Source organism: Sorex araneus, chromosome 4 (genome assembly GCF_027595985.1).
Source record: "Sorex araneus isolate mSorAra2 chromosome 4, mSorAra2.pri, whole genome shotgun sequence".
In the NCBI taxonomy this organism is placed as follows: domain Eukaryota; kingdom Metazoa; phylum Chordata; class Mammalia; order Eulipotyphla; family Soricidae; genus Sorex; species Sorex araneus.
The window spans coordinates 148,563,129-148,577,242 of NC_073305.1; the positions used below are offsets into that span (position 1 = coordinate 148,563,129).

Consider the following 14,114-nt stretch of genomic DNA (forward strand, 5'->3'; position numbering starts at 1 on the left):
AATCAGTGAACAATGGGACTATAGTGATACATTGAAGGCAGCAATGAATCAAAATATTGTGTAATTTTTAGGTTTCCATCATTAAGAATCAATGTGTGTATTACATTAAGTTAACATATTCCCCGTAGTCTGTTTTATTCTGTCTGGGAGCTTTAATGCTCTTTTTGGCTTGCATGTCTCTGCCATCTTCTGTTGTGTTGGTGTTGCATTTCCAAATCCTTGAAATTTCAAAGGTGCTGGCTTTTGTGTGTATGAGAATATGTAATCATCTTTGCTGAAGACAATCTGAAAGTTGTGTATTTTCAATGCAAATATGTGTGCTCAGGTGATGAAAATCACATTTCCTTGTCAGGGCATACAAGGACATATTAGAAATTTTCAAAGTCCAAATAATTTTATTCCCTATAAGCAGCCACAGTTGACAAAACAGAATTTATCCTGCCTGACTCCTCTGTAATTCTGTAGAATAGGAGCAAAAGTTGTTAGTGAGTCAGCTGCATTGGTTAGCAAACATGAAACATTATTTGCTTTTTAAGCCTAGGAAATTAAAAATGTCTGGGAGTTAATCTCTTGCTATTTTTTAATTTATTTATTTTATTGAATCACCATGTGGAAAGTTACAAAGCTTTCAGGCTTATGACTCAGTTATACAATGCTCAAACACCTGTCTCTTCACCAGTGCACATATTCCACCACCAAAAACCGAAGTATACCTCCCGCCCCCCACCCCCTACCCCCACCTGCGTAGCTGATAAATTTCACTTCACTTTCTCTTTACCTTGATTACATTCCATATTTCAACACAAAACTCACTATCATTGTTGGAGTTTCCCAAAAAAAAAAACAGCCCTGCTGAAAAGGAAGCATTTGATAATTAGTTTTCCATTGCTGAGAATGAAGAGATACGAAGTTGCACAGCCGCAATAGCGGCCGCGCAGTTTGGGAGTTCTGTATTTTAGTATTTTAGTTACTAAGTCCAGGGAGATTTATGTTAGAAATTGCATCATTTCCCTTCCTGGGGCAGCATGGGGCTATGGCTTAGTTCACAGTCTAGAGACATTTCTGCAAGCAGCTGCTGGTACCAAAAGTACTCTAGCTGGCCTCAGAATCGTGGTCGATCAGCAGCAGAGTGGCCGCACAAACGTGTGGCCACCCGGGTCGCATCTTGGTGGAGAGCACGCTGGTATTGCCCCGGTCCCGAGATCATCCACGCGTCCCACTGTTGCAAGTTCATACCTCTTTTTTTTTTCTTCCCAAACCACCAAGTTCATACCTCCTTAATGGTCCTTATAAAATGGTGGACACTACGCAATCTTTCCCCAAAAAGGGAAAAAAAGCTGAGAAAGAAAGATCTTTCCCCTCCTCAGCCAGTGTGGGGCTATGGCTTAGTTCACAGTCTAGAGACATTTCTGCAAGCAGCTGCTGGTACCAAAAGTAGTCTAGCTGGCCTCCGGATTGTGGTCGATCAGTATCAGAGTGGCTGCACAAACATGTGGCCACCTGGGTCGCATCTCGGTGGAGAGCGCGCTGGTATTGCCCCCATCCCAAGATTACCCATGCGTCCTGCTGTTGCAAGTTCATCTCTTGCTATTTTGATAATGATTTTATATCTTTCTCTCAGATAAATTTTCAAGTGTCACAAATGATTTGAAAATAGCAATTTTCATATATATGTTAGATCATATACATATATAATATTTGAAAGGTCAAGCGTACAACTAAGACAGTAACAGACAAAATGGAGTATATTTTTTTAATTCAATCCCCATGAGGTATACGATTACAAAGTTATTCATGATCCAGTCTCAGTCATACAATGTTCCAACACTCACCCCTTTACCAGTGCACATTTCCCACCTCCAAGTTCTCAGTTTCTCTCCTACCTGCCTCACCCCACCCCACCCCTGCAGCCTGCCTCTGTGGCAGACCCTTTTTTGCATGTGAGCGCGCTCTCTCCATACCTCTCCCCCGACCCCCCTGTCTCTCATTTTCCTTTAAGGCACTAAGGTTTGCATTACCATTACTGAAAGGTTATCATGAATATCATGTTACCTCCTTTCAGCACTCAGTTTGTGTCCAGAGTGATCATTTCCAACTGTCATAGGTAACCGCCCTCCTCTCCCCCCACTTTTTTTCTTTTTGGGTCACATCTGGCAATGCACAGGGGTTACTCCTGGCTTTGACTCAGGAATTACTCCTAGAAGTGCTGAGGGGACCATATAGGATGCTGGGAATTGATCCCGGGTCGGCTGCATGCAAGGCAAATGCCCTACCTGCTGTGCTATTGCTCCAGCCCCCGCCTCTCCCTTTTTGGAAAGCTTCCTGCCATGTTCCACTCCTGGCCCTTATTTCTACTGCCTTTGGGTATTATTCACATACTGTGTTCCTCCATGACCACCCTTTATATCCTACAAATGAGTGCAATCATTCTATGTTTATCCCGTTCCCTCTGACTTCACTCAGCATGTTACTTTTCAGATCTATTCATGTATATAAGCAAATTTCATGACTTCATTTTCCCAAATAGCCATGTTGTATAGATCCATTGTGTAAATGTATCATAATTTCTTTTTGGGTCACACCCAGCGATGCTCAGGGGTTACTCCTGGCTTTGCACTCAGGAATTACTCCTGGCGGTGCTTGGGGGACCATATGGGATGCCGGGGATCGAACCCTGGTCGGCCGCATGCAAGGCAAATGCCCTACCCGCTGTGCTATCGCTCCGGCCCCTGTATCATAATTTCTTTATTCACTTGTCTGTTCTCAGGCATTTGGGTTGTTTCCAGATTCTGGCTATTGGGAATGAATGTACTGCAATGAACCGAAGAGTAAAGATGGCTTTTCTGCACTGTGCTTCTGGGCCACTAGGGTAGCCAGGAGTATTATTGGTGGGCATATGGAAGCTCAATTTCTAGTTTTTAGGAAGGTCCATATTGTTTTCCATAAAGGCTGGAACAGTCAGCATTCCCACAAGCTGTGAATGAGAATCCTCTCTCCAGATCTGCTGCAGTAATGGTTGTTCTTTTTTTTTTTCGCTTTTTGGGTCACACCCAGCAATGCTCAGGGGTTACTCCTGGCTTTGCACTCAGGAACTACTCCTGGCGGTGCTTGGGGGACCATATGGGATGCCGGGATCGAACCCGGGTCGGCCGCGTGCAAGGCAAACTCCCTACCCGCTGTGCTATCGCTCCGGCCCCAATGGTTGTTCTTTTAGATGTGCACCAGTCTCTGCAGTATGAGATATCTCACTGTTATTTACATTTGCATCTCCCTGATAGTTACTGATGTAGAGCACTTTATCATGTGCCCTTTGGACATTTGTATTTCTTCTTTGAGGAAGTTTCTGTCTATCTCTTCTCCCCATTTTTTGATCGGATTGAATGTGGTTTTTTTTCTTGTAAAGTTCTACCAGTGCCTTATATATCTTGGATATTAACACCTTCTGAAATGAGTGTTGGCTTGGAGTCTCAGTTAACGGTAAACTATTTTTGGTTAAGTTGTCAAATTATTACTTTGGAGAGTCTTTTCGATTGAATATGTATATTTTCATTGCTTTGGTACGTGCATGCATTTCAATTCTGTATGATGCCTGCTTATAAATAAGTTAAAAGATGTAAATATGTATCAAAATGATTAGTATCTCCTATTCTTTCTTATATTCACTGTTGAGATTTTTATTCTATTTACAAAGCTGAGATTTCATTGTTTTCTTTATATTATAATGAATATTAGTTTTAAAATTTTGTTTTATAATGTGTTGTGATCATATTTTCATAGATTTACCAATTAAATTTGACAGGTTCTTTGTAACAGTTGTATGATGTTTCATAATATAACAAATACAACCAGCACTATAGCATATAAAAATGAAATATAAAAACATATATTTCAAAACCTGTTTAGAAATCTTATACTTCAATAATATTAAGACAAAAGTAAAATTCCAAAATATCACTCAACTACAAAGTTTCTTGAAATAAATCTGGAGATCACAATTTTTTGTTCTAAGTGAATGACTTAGTTCACAAAATACCTTTAGAAAGAAAGTTCCGTTTTAATGTACAGATTCCAGCTAAATTCTCCTTTAACATATCCTGTTTAGTTAAAGATGCTTACCAGTTCCACTTAGGATAAACTTTTTAGCATTTACTTATTTAAAATGGATATCTTAATATATAAAATATTAAACATGAATATAGTTTTCATGTATTGTTATCTTCAATTTTAAGATTTTAAACTATGGGGAAAGTAATAACGCACTAATGGAGCTTCTCCTCCAAATAGTTGGCTAACTTATCTTCAGTTGCACAGGAAGATACTTGCAGCTTACGTGGTTTCTATTACTATGTTACTATATGAGCTAATAAACATGACATTTGATGCTATGTAAATTTGATGAGACAGAATGGGAGTCTGCATATGGGGTCTGTTTATAAAGTGGTATCAGGCACATATAACACTGTAGAAAAGAAATTTCTAATTAAAATTCATATACCTTGGGGAAAGGGGTGGTACTACCAACTGTAGAAGCACTGTAGAAGCACTGTTGTCCCGTTGTTCATCAATTTGTTCAAGCAGGCACCAGTAATGTCTCTATTGTGAGACTTATTTTTACTGTTTTTGGTATATCAACTACGCTACAGGTAGCTTGTCAGCTCTGCCATGCGGGCGGGATACTCTCTGTAGCTTGCCGGCTCTCCGAGAGAGACGGGGGAATCGAGCTTGGGTCAGCTGCATGCTAGGTAAACGCCCTACCCACTGTGCTATCACTACCAACATAACATAATATAATGTGTAATATATTATAATGGGCTGGAGTGATAGCACAACAGGTAAGGCGTTTGCCTTGCATGCAGCCGACCCGAGTTCGATTCTTCCGCCCCTCTCGGAGAGCCCGGCAAGCTACTGAGAGTATCTCGCCCCCACGGCAGAGCCTGGCAAGTTACCCGTGGCGTATTTGATATGCCAAAAACAGTAACAAGTCTCATGATGGAGATGTTACTGGTGCCCGCTCGAGCAAATCAATGAGCAATAGGATGACCGTGACCGAATATATTATAATATAATATAATATGTAATATATTATAATATATATTATAAGATAATATATTCAAGCAAGTATTCAAGCCAAAGATAACACTTATGTAGAGACAATAGTTTTGAGAATCTCTTTTTCTCACTCTTTCTCTCCCTGTCTTACACACACACACACGCACACATACACACATAAACACACAATTTTCCTTATTTAAAAAGTAATGACAGATTCAAATTTTATGTTATCTCTATGTCCCTCAGAGCTATAAAAAGATAATTTTGTGATTGTCTGTGTCATCTTCTTTGCAAAATGAACGGCACTGAATTTAAATATGCATTAAAGCTGTGCAGCTTTAAGTCATTTAAATTCCCTGAGTCCCAGTTTCTATATTCACAATACAAAAAACATTTTTACAAGATTATTGGCATACTTAAATAAGATAACATAGGAAAACATTTATGCAGTATTGAATAAATTCTGTTTCCCTTAAGAAGCTTTTCATTAGAAAAATGTTTCTTTTTAGGATTAAAGGTGTACAGATATGAAGGTAGTATAACAAACAAAACCTTGTGACATGAGAGTAACAATGCTTATAATCAAGTATGATTTCATAGTTATAAGGAACTTTTTTGTTTTCATTTTTGTTTTTGTATTTTGCTTTTTTGGGTCACACCCAGTCATGCACAGGGGTTGCTCCTGGCTCTGTACTCAGGAATTACTCCTGGTGGTGCTCAGAGGACCATATAGGATAGTGGGAATAGAACCCAGGTCAGTCACATGTAGGGCAAATGCCCTACCTGCCGTGCAGTTGCTCCAACCCCAGAACTTTTATTTACCTTATTTCACTTTTTCACAAGAAAACCATAAATGACTTTTTATTCTTATAACCAATATATAGAGTAGGAACTTTGAATCAAACTACATGAACTAACCATTATTGCTATGCAAGTTTATTATGGGGCAAAATTCCTTTTGATAAATCATTTTACGTTATTTATATTATTTTATATTATTTATTAACGTCAGACAGCTAATAAATGTTAAACAATTGGAAGACTGATTCCAAAAGTATGCCTTCAAATCAAACCTAATCTCCAATTTATTACATTTCTTGAAAGATGAGAATGTCTGAGGGAAATAGACTAAAATATTTCTGGATACCTGAAGCCTATGTTAAACTCAATGTGCATTTCTTGGGTATTGTATATCAAAGACTCATATTTCTAACACCAAATGGGTCCTGTTTTGTGTTAAAAACATAAATGAAGGTTAGTTTTAAAATAAGCAATGTCTGCTATCTTCCTATGTAATAAATTATCATTTTCTCTCTTTTTTGTTAATTTATTTATTTATTTTTTGGACTGCACCTAGTAGTACTCAGTCCGAACTTGAACCCTAACTTCTGGATTTGCACTCAGGGATTACTCCTGGCAGGCTTGAAGGACCATAAGTGGTGCCAGGGATCGAACTCTTGTCAGCTGCATGGAAGGCAAACATCATACCCTCTGTACTATTCTGAGTCCTAATGAAAGATCCTCTTGAGGATTCTCTCATAGAAAGAAACAATTGCGGGCTGGAGAGATAGCACAGTGGGTAGGGCGTTTGCCTTGCACGTGGCCAACCCGGGTTCGAATCCCAGCATCCCATATGGTCCCCTGAGCCCGCCAGGTGTGATTCCTGAGTGCATGAGCCAGGAGTGACCCCTGTGCATCGCCGGGTGTGACCCAAAAAGAAAAAAAAAAAAAAAGAAAGAAAGAAACAATTGCTAGGAAGGTAAAAGATGCGGAGGTTAGCACTAGTAATTTCGTTATCTACTGGAAAGTAAGAAAAAAAAAACAAATAGGTTCTGTTCTCCTACACAAAAAGGTGAGTCTATTGAAAATTAGGTCGATGCTATATCAGAATTCACAGTTGTCACCTGGGGGATAAAAGCTTGTGAGGTCAACTTAAATTTCTTATTTCTAAAGATTAAGAACAGTGGTTTGTTGGGTCCCTTATAAATTATAGTGATTTGGTTTCAGCCGGAACAAGCTCCACAAGCTAATACTGGCAGCCACTCTCTAAAGGGAGTGGCCAAACAAGTCAGTTTTCATTTCCTTTCAAGTCCTTGTTTGGCTCATCTATCCACTGAAAAGCAGAACAAAAAGGCAAGAGATTACTGAACCTTAAAGCAACCAAGTGGCTCATAGGCTCAGGGGTTATTTATAGCTGGCTGGCTCACACCGAGAACTTCCTGCTCTGCTCAGTGAATGTGTAAGGTGTAAATGGGAGCTCCAGTGCTTTAACAGTAGACAGACGAAGGTGTGATCAATGATTAAATTCTCAAACCTTAAAAAAAAAAAAACTCTAAAAAACAAAACAAACAAAAAAAAAAACACATTGTGATCATTAACCGGAGGCTAGATAGACTCATCCTTTTCTTCATGAGTGCTTTCTTTTTGTAGATGTTGCTATGAAGACAGATTCATCATCAACTATGACTGATGTGGAGTCTGCGGACACCGATTTTGCATCTTCAGCAAGGTCAGGCCGCCGGAATGCTGTCACAGACATCCAGGATGTAGCGGTGGCAGGCGAAACTTCAGAATTGCCTGTCAAACTACAAGCACTCACCCTGAAGGAAGGTAAAACTCAAAAATCCTTTTAACATTCATTGATAGCATGGAGGGGGTAGGGGTACAGCAGGAGATAATTCAGGGAGTTGGAACACTTGCTTTGCATACAGGAGATTCAGGCTGGGGCAGAGCCAGGAATAATCCCCACCGGTATGACCCAAAACAACTGCAGCAACAACAAAGTTGTTGGGAAAGAAAGGTTAGGCCACGCCCAGCAGTGCTCAGGCTTACTCCTGACTGTGCTCAGGGGACGATATCAGGTGTGTGGACCAAACCAGGTCAGCAGCATGCAAGGCAAGTACCTTTACCCACAGTACTATCTCTCTGGTTCTAGCAGCAAAAAAAAAAAAAATATATATATATATATATGTTTACTAATATTATATTTCAGATTAAGTAGACTTTTCAGTCTTTTGGAAAGCGGACAATGTCATCTTTATTTCTCATGGTGTGTATAAAAGTTTATTCAGTCGACTTGCACAGTGATTGGGAATACAAAGTTGGAACTTATGATTTCTTTAATGTGCTTACAAAATGTATTGGAAAGCAGAAAAGGCAATGCTTTCCTCTTGCTATCCATTGGCAGATCCCTTGAAAACTTCCGATTTCTTATAAATTGCAAATGGCTTTCTATTGTCTAGAAAGAAATTTAGTAACTATATATTTAAAATGAATATTTGCATAAAAGGTGAAAAAACTCAAATTAAGAAATAAAGAACTGCCAAACCAAGAAGGGAAAGTTTGTGGCTTTCTCTACAATGTATGGGGCCCCTGGAGTTTAGTTTTCTAAAAATAAATACATAATCTTTCAGTTAAAACTTTGGTATTGTATGTTCAAAAGCTATGTTGGAGGGATATAGTGAGATTTATTCAATTTTATTGAAATCAGACAAATTCAGAAACCAGAAGGATTACAATAATAACTGTCCATGAAAATATAACTATTCTATTCTAAAAAAGACTCTTTTTGTTTAACTATTGTGTTTATTTTTTTTTCTTTTTTGGGTCACACCCAGCGATGCTCAGAGGTTACTCCTGGCTTTGCACTCAGGAATTACTCCTGGCGTGCTTGGGGGACCATATGGGATGCTGGGATTGAACCCGAGTCGGCCGCGTGCAAGGCAAACGCCCTACCTGCTGTGCTATCACTCCAGCCCCAACTATTGTGTTTATTAATATTCCAATAAGAAGGCAACAACAACAACAGTCACAACCTATTGAGCTTGTTGTTTCCTTTTAATTTCCATTTTTTTAAATGTAGCTTTAGACATTTTAACATTTTTACATTTCAAAGCAAAAAAATGGGACTGGTAAGGCCAGGTAGACAGCTAGTGCATCTGAGTTGCATGTGTGAGATCCAAGGCCCAACCTCCTGCACCGCATGACTCCCTGAGCAGTGCAGGAGATGGCCCTAGTGACTCTCAGAATTGCTCAATCCAAGCTGTACCACAAATATCTAACACTGAACCATCACAACAGCACCACTAGCTTGAGTATTGTTGGGACTTCTCCCCACCCTGCCCTCTCCACAAATGAGACCACTATAGGAGGTGTTTGGAATAACTTCACATGTTTTAGTTGATCATCCAAGAAAATTTAGTTCATCAACAGATGATCTCTGTCTAGTTGTTATCTGATCACTGAATTTCTTGTCAACTTCATACCAAGAGAATTACTTAAAGCACCATCATCAATGTACCATCTCTTCATCAGGCTACCTAGAGAGAGCACAGCTTCTTCCAGGAAGCCTCTAGTGCTTTGTATGCTGTTTAGAACCCATAGCAGCAAATGCTGCTTTGATTACTCTGGAAATATTTTTTTTTTATTTTTTGCTTTGCATTTCATGCTTCTGAGAGTCCCATTTCCAACCAAGCTTGTTTTTCCAAGGGAGTTGATTTAACCTCCCAGGAGTCAGAAGGCAATTGAGTGTGATGGGAAGATTCGTCTCTTCTCTTGATTTTAGTTCTGTCTTTAACAACTGTTAATTTTTCTTTTTTTTTTCCTGGAAAATTACTAAAAGCCATCTTCGTCCACCCAAAAAAGTGTCCCATTTTTATCTCTAACCTTCATCAGACTCCAGCTCCACTTTGTTTTCACTCCATTCTTGGTTCTCCTCTTAAATTATCTCCAGGAAACTCCTTTTTCTTTCCTCTTCTTTTCTCTGTTTTTCTTCTTTTTTTCCTTTATTTTCAAATCTGGAACCCATCACATACAAGTATTTATTTATTTATTTTTGAGTTGAGGTACATGATTTTATAACACTGTGTGTACTAGAGGAGCACAGTTTGCTACTCTTCAGATATGTTGCCACACCATACAAATAACTGAAATGTCAGTATCCCTCTATCGGAGAGCATGGGACCTTAGCCTTTACCCTTTCTGCCCTGCATTCACAACCCCCTTCTGGTGACCCTACGTAGTTCTGCATTCAGAATCCAAGGGTTTCTTTTATTTCCGTTTTTTTCTGTTCCATTCTTTTGATCTTTTTGATCTTTTATAGGTCACATAGAAGACCACTCAGTAATTTTCTTTCTTCTGCTGACTTATTTCACTTAGTATGACCTCATCTAACTCCATCTACACTGGCACAAGTGGCAGTATTTTCCTTAATTATAAAATTTTCATTTTGGTTTATTGTTCCTTTCCCCACTCATCATATTTTTTTCTGCAATCCTGTTTTCCTTCAGACCCCACTGACTGTTCACCTTAGTCCTTGTCCCTTAATGAACTGTATGGTATTTGCACTCAGTTTTGGAATATCTTCTCAATCAACACTCCCTCTTAAATATTTGGTGAAATAAAGGTGTAAACATGACCAGAATCTATCCAGTTTGTTTCCAAAAGTGCCGTTTGATAAGAGTGGTAGGAGCAAATTTGAGGATGCAGTAGAAAGGTAACATGTTTTTTATAGACACAAGAAAAAATGATATATTTTGAAGGATTACAGAAGAGAAAGTAATAGGAAGACTCTTACTGAAAGAGGGTCTTACTTTCTTTATTTGGAGATGTTAGTGGCTTGAGGAGTCAGGAAAATCTTTACCAGATGGGATGGAAAAGAGTGGGAGTATAATCATTAGAATTAGCTTCCTGATGAGGGAGAAATGGACAGGAACCCAGGGCATGAAGGATTTAGATTGGATAATATGAGCAGTGCAGGGCCAGCTCCAAACACATGCCTCATGCAAGATACATAAGGTCCTAGTCTCAGAAACTGCCCCTTTGGTTCCATGCTATACTGTTGCTATCTTAGGAGCTGGGGATATAGTATAGCAGGTAGGGCTCTCCCTTACTACACAGATGACCCATGTTTAGTCCCCTCCCTCTGCCAGGAGTGATCCCTGAGCACAGAGACAGGAGTAAGCCCTGAGTCACCCACCTACCCCATCCAAAAGAAAAAAAAAAAGACAAGTATCTTCTGTTGCTGTCTTAAGACTTTCCATATTTTTGAACAGCATTTGCTTTATTTTCACTTTGCATTGGGTTCCAACAGAATAATTTGCCATCCCTGAGGACTCCATCATCCTTTTTATTCTAGAAAGGACAAAAAAAAAAAAAAGAGCAAGTGGAACTAGAGAGATTGCACAAGGGTTAAGACACTTTTTTTTGCATACAGCCAACCCCAGGTTCAATACCAGTCATCACATATGGTTCCCTGGACTCTGTCCCCCAGGAGTAATCCTTGAGTGCAGAGCCAGGAGTAAGACCCTGAGCACAGCTGGGTGTGTCCTGCAAACAAACACAAACCCCAAAGTAGTGCACATCTTGTGTCTTTTGGGAAGTGGCCAGCAACAGAGGTTTTGCTGCAGAAAGTTGAGGGAGATCTTATCTGATGACTTTGAGTTTTCACTCATTGTTGTAGAAAGTGAGATTACCTCCTCAGAGTTAAAGAGGTAGAAAATGGGAAGAAACAGGAGAGGATGTGACCTAGTAGGAAAAGATGTGTGAAATTAGGTGTTCTGTGTCCAGATTGTGACACTTTTTGTCACTTTTGGCTCGGTGACTTCCCGCAAATCGCCAAATGGTCAATGTTCATACTTTATTTCACTTCCCTATATATGAAGATTTAATGATACCCTAGAATACCATCTGGTGCATAATGATTCTAAGGAATAAGGGTAAGATAATTAGGAGGATATATATTCACAAATACCTACCTCTTCTCTTTGTTTAACTTCTATATTTGAACTGAAGATCAAGTGTGTTTTAGTCAAGTAGAAAATCACTTGGATGCATAAACGAAAAACCAACTGCTTATTCCAATATAAATATAAAATATGTATGAATTGTGTTATACAATCTTTTAAATATTTTTGTAATTTAATGACATTAATTTTTTAGATGAAAAAAGCAAAGATGAAGAAACAACAAAAGAACAACTGGAAAATCCACCAAAGAAAGAAGACTGAAGGCACAGAACCTATCAAAAAGTATTGAATTTCTGTGTGTGGAAATGCTTAGTGGCTCTGCTTTCCTGAGATGTCTGATCTGGTAGTAACTCTGGTAACATTAAATATGTGTGCATTTTATAATTTTTGTTGTGATACCACTTACTTGGGTTGCAACCCTGATATCTTACATAAGTTATTAAAAAGAAAGTTTCTTCTAAATTGCATCAAAGCAAATGGTTAAAAAAAGTGGTAATTTAAATCCATGTCATTGTTTATAAACCCAATACAATCTACTATGTCTTTTGAATTTATTTAGCCAGATATATATTTTAATTCCATTTTTATGATAATGGGTGAATTGTTTCTTAGTAAATAAAAAGCAAACATCATTAACTTAAAAACTATGGTGAGAAACCAAATTAATCAAGATTATAACCTATAAAACTATAAACTATATAACTATAAAAATGTAATGTGAAAAATACATCAATATATTGTGTTCATTTTGTTTTAAATCAAGTGTACTAATTTTTTTCAAACCAGTAAAAGATACGGAAAAATTACAAAAGTTTTATAGCCTAAACATTGCAAAGATGATTTTGCCTGATAAAGTTTGCTTCTAGTCTATGCATACTGTGATTTTTCATGTGACTCTTTAAAATGCAAAATTTGTGACAAATTGTTTATATGGAATATGCTTATTAAATGAAATTCACTATCTTCCTTAACTTTAATGTATTGTGTGTGTATATTTTACTTAAATGTGAGTTATGCAAAATACTAATTGCTTTACATTGTTAATATGATATTTAAGACTTTTTGTGTATCTATGACTTGTTTCTGAAGTAATTTCCTCAGGAATGCAGACTTTAATTTTATATCTTTCTAAAAATAGCTAACAACTTAAGGCACTTAAATATTTAGTGAGTGGTATAGGTAAATTAGCAAAATACTTGCTCTTAATATATTTAAGTATATATTTTTAAAAGAAAAAAACAAAGCTTTAGCAAACTTTAATTTATTAGATTATATAAGAACAATACAATTCTGAATTTTTAACTACATTGACTAATGAGTTTATTTTCATATTCATATATGCATGCAGTTTTATTTTATTTTTTTGTGACTTAGACCATATCTGTGCACAGCAGTTAAATAAACTCTTTCACTGTTAAAGAAAGCTGTTATTGACACATATCTTTTAGTTTCTGATGTATGCCAGGTGAAAATGGCAACATAGTTTAAGTCTTTGCAATATAAATCACTGCATACTTAATATTTTATGGACAAATTTTCCTTGTATATTTAACATTCACTAAAGGAATATATTTTAGTTAATATGATTTAAGTTATAAAATATAATTTTTTCCTTATAAAGCAGTCCAAAGTGTTATTTTATGTCTGATGCAATTTAACACTCAGTAAAATATATTATAGCCATTTCCCAGCGTTATATCACGCCAGGATTATGTTCATATAAATTATATTTTAGATCATTATTGCAAGTCAGATTATATCATCAGCATAAAGAGGGGTTAGAATAGGTTGGTAATTTTCTCTGTGGGAAAATTGACAATTTTGCCACCTAAAGGGCAGTGAAACACTTGGCTGCAACAAAAGGCAGGGGGCGAGGACCAGAAGAGATGCTGTTGCTACTGACCTCTAGTGGTCAGAGACCAGACAGTCAGCTAAGTGCACTGCAGTTCTACAGTTTACCTGAGTGCTGAAGCTGAGCAAGTCAAGAGGAGAGTTAAAATTGTTAAACATGTGGATTTTGGATTCAGATCATCTGGGTTTGGATTCACACATATCAACTATTTGTGTGACCGTGGGCAATTTACATTTTGTTTTGTATCTGTTTTTAATCTGCTGTGAAGTTATAAAAATGTAGTACAGGGGCTGGAGCAATAGCACAGCGGGTAGGGCGTTTGCCTTGCACGCGGGAGACGCGGGTTCGATTCCCAGCATCTCATATGGTCCCCTGAGCACCGCCAGGAGTGATTCCTGAGTGCAGAGCCAGGAGTAATCCCTGTGCATCGCCAGGTGTGACCCAAAAAGCAAAAAAAAAATGTA

General features: G+C 37.9%; 1 protein-coding gene across 4 annotated transcripts in view; it reads left to right on the forward strand.

Annotated features, from left to right (window-relative positions):
• The window catches only part of PKIB (cAMP-dependent protein kinase inhibitor beta), a 117,769-nt gene extending 104,348 nt beyond the window's left edge, over window positions 1-13,421 (forward strand). For all 4 annotated transcript variants that reach the window (XM_055135674.1, XM_004614020.3, XM_055135676.1 and 1 more), the window contains 2 exons: window positions 7,483-7,662; window positions 11,992-13,421. In XM_055135674.1, coding sequence (XP_054991649.1) covers window positions 7,483-7,662; window positions 11,992-12,059 — 248 coding nt within the window. In that variant the 3' untranslated portion in view covers window positions 12,060-13,421. The remainder of the gene's footprint in view (window positions 1-7,482; window positions 7,663-11,991) is intronic.
• The last annotated feature ends 693 nt before the right edge of the window (window positions 13,422-14,114 follow it).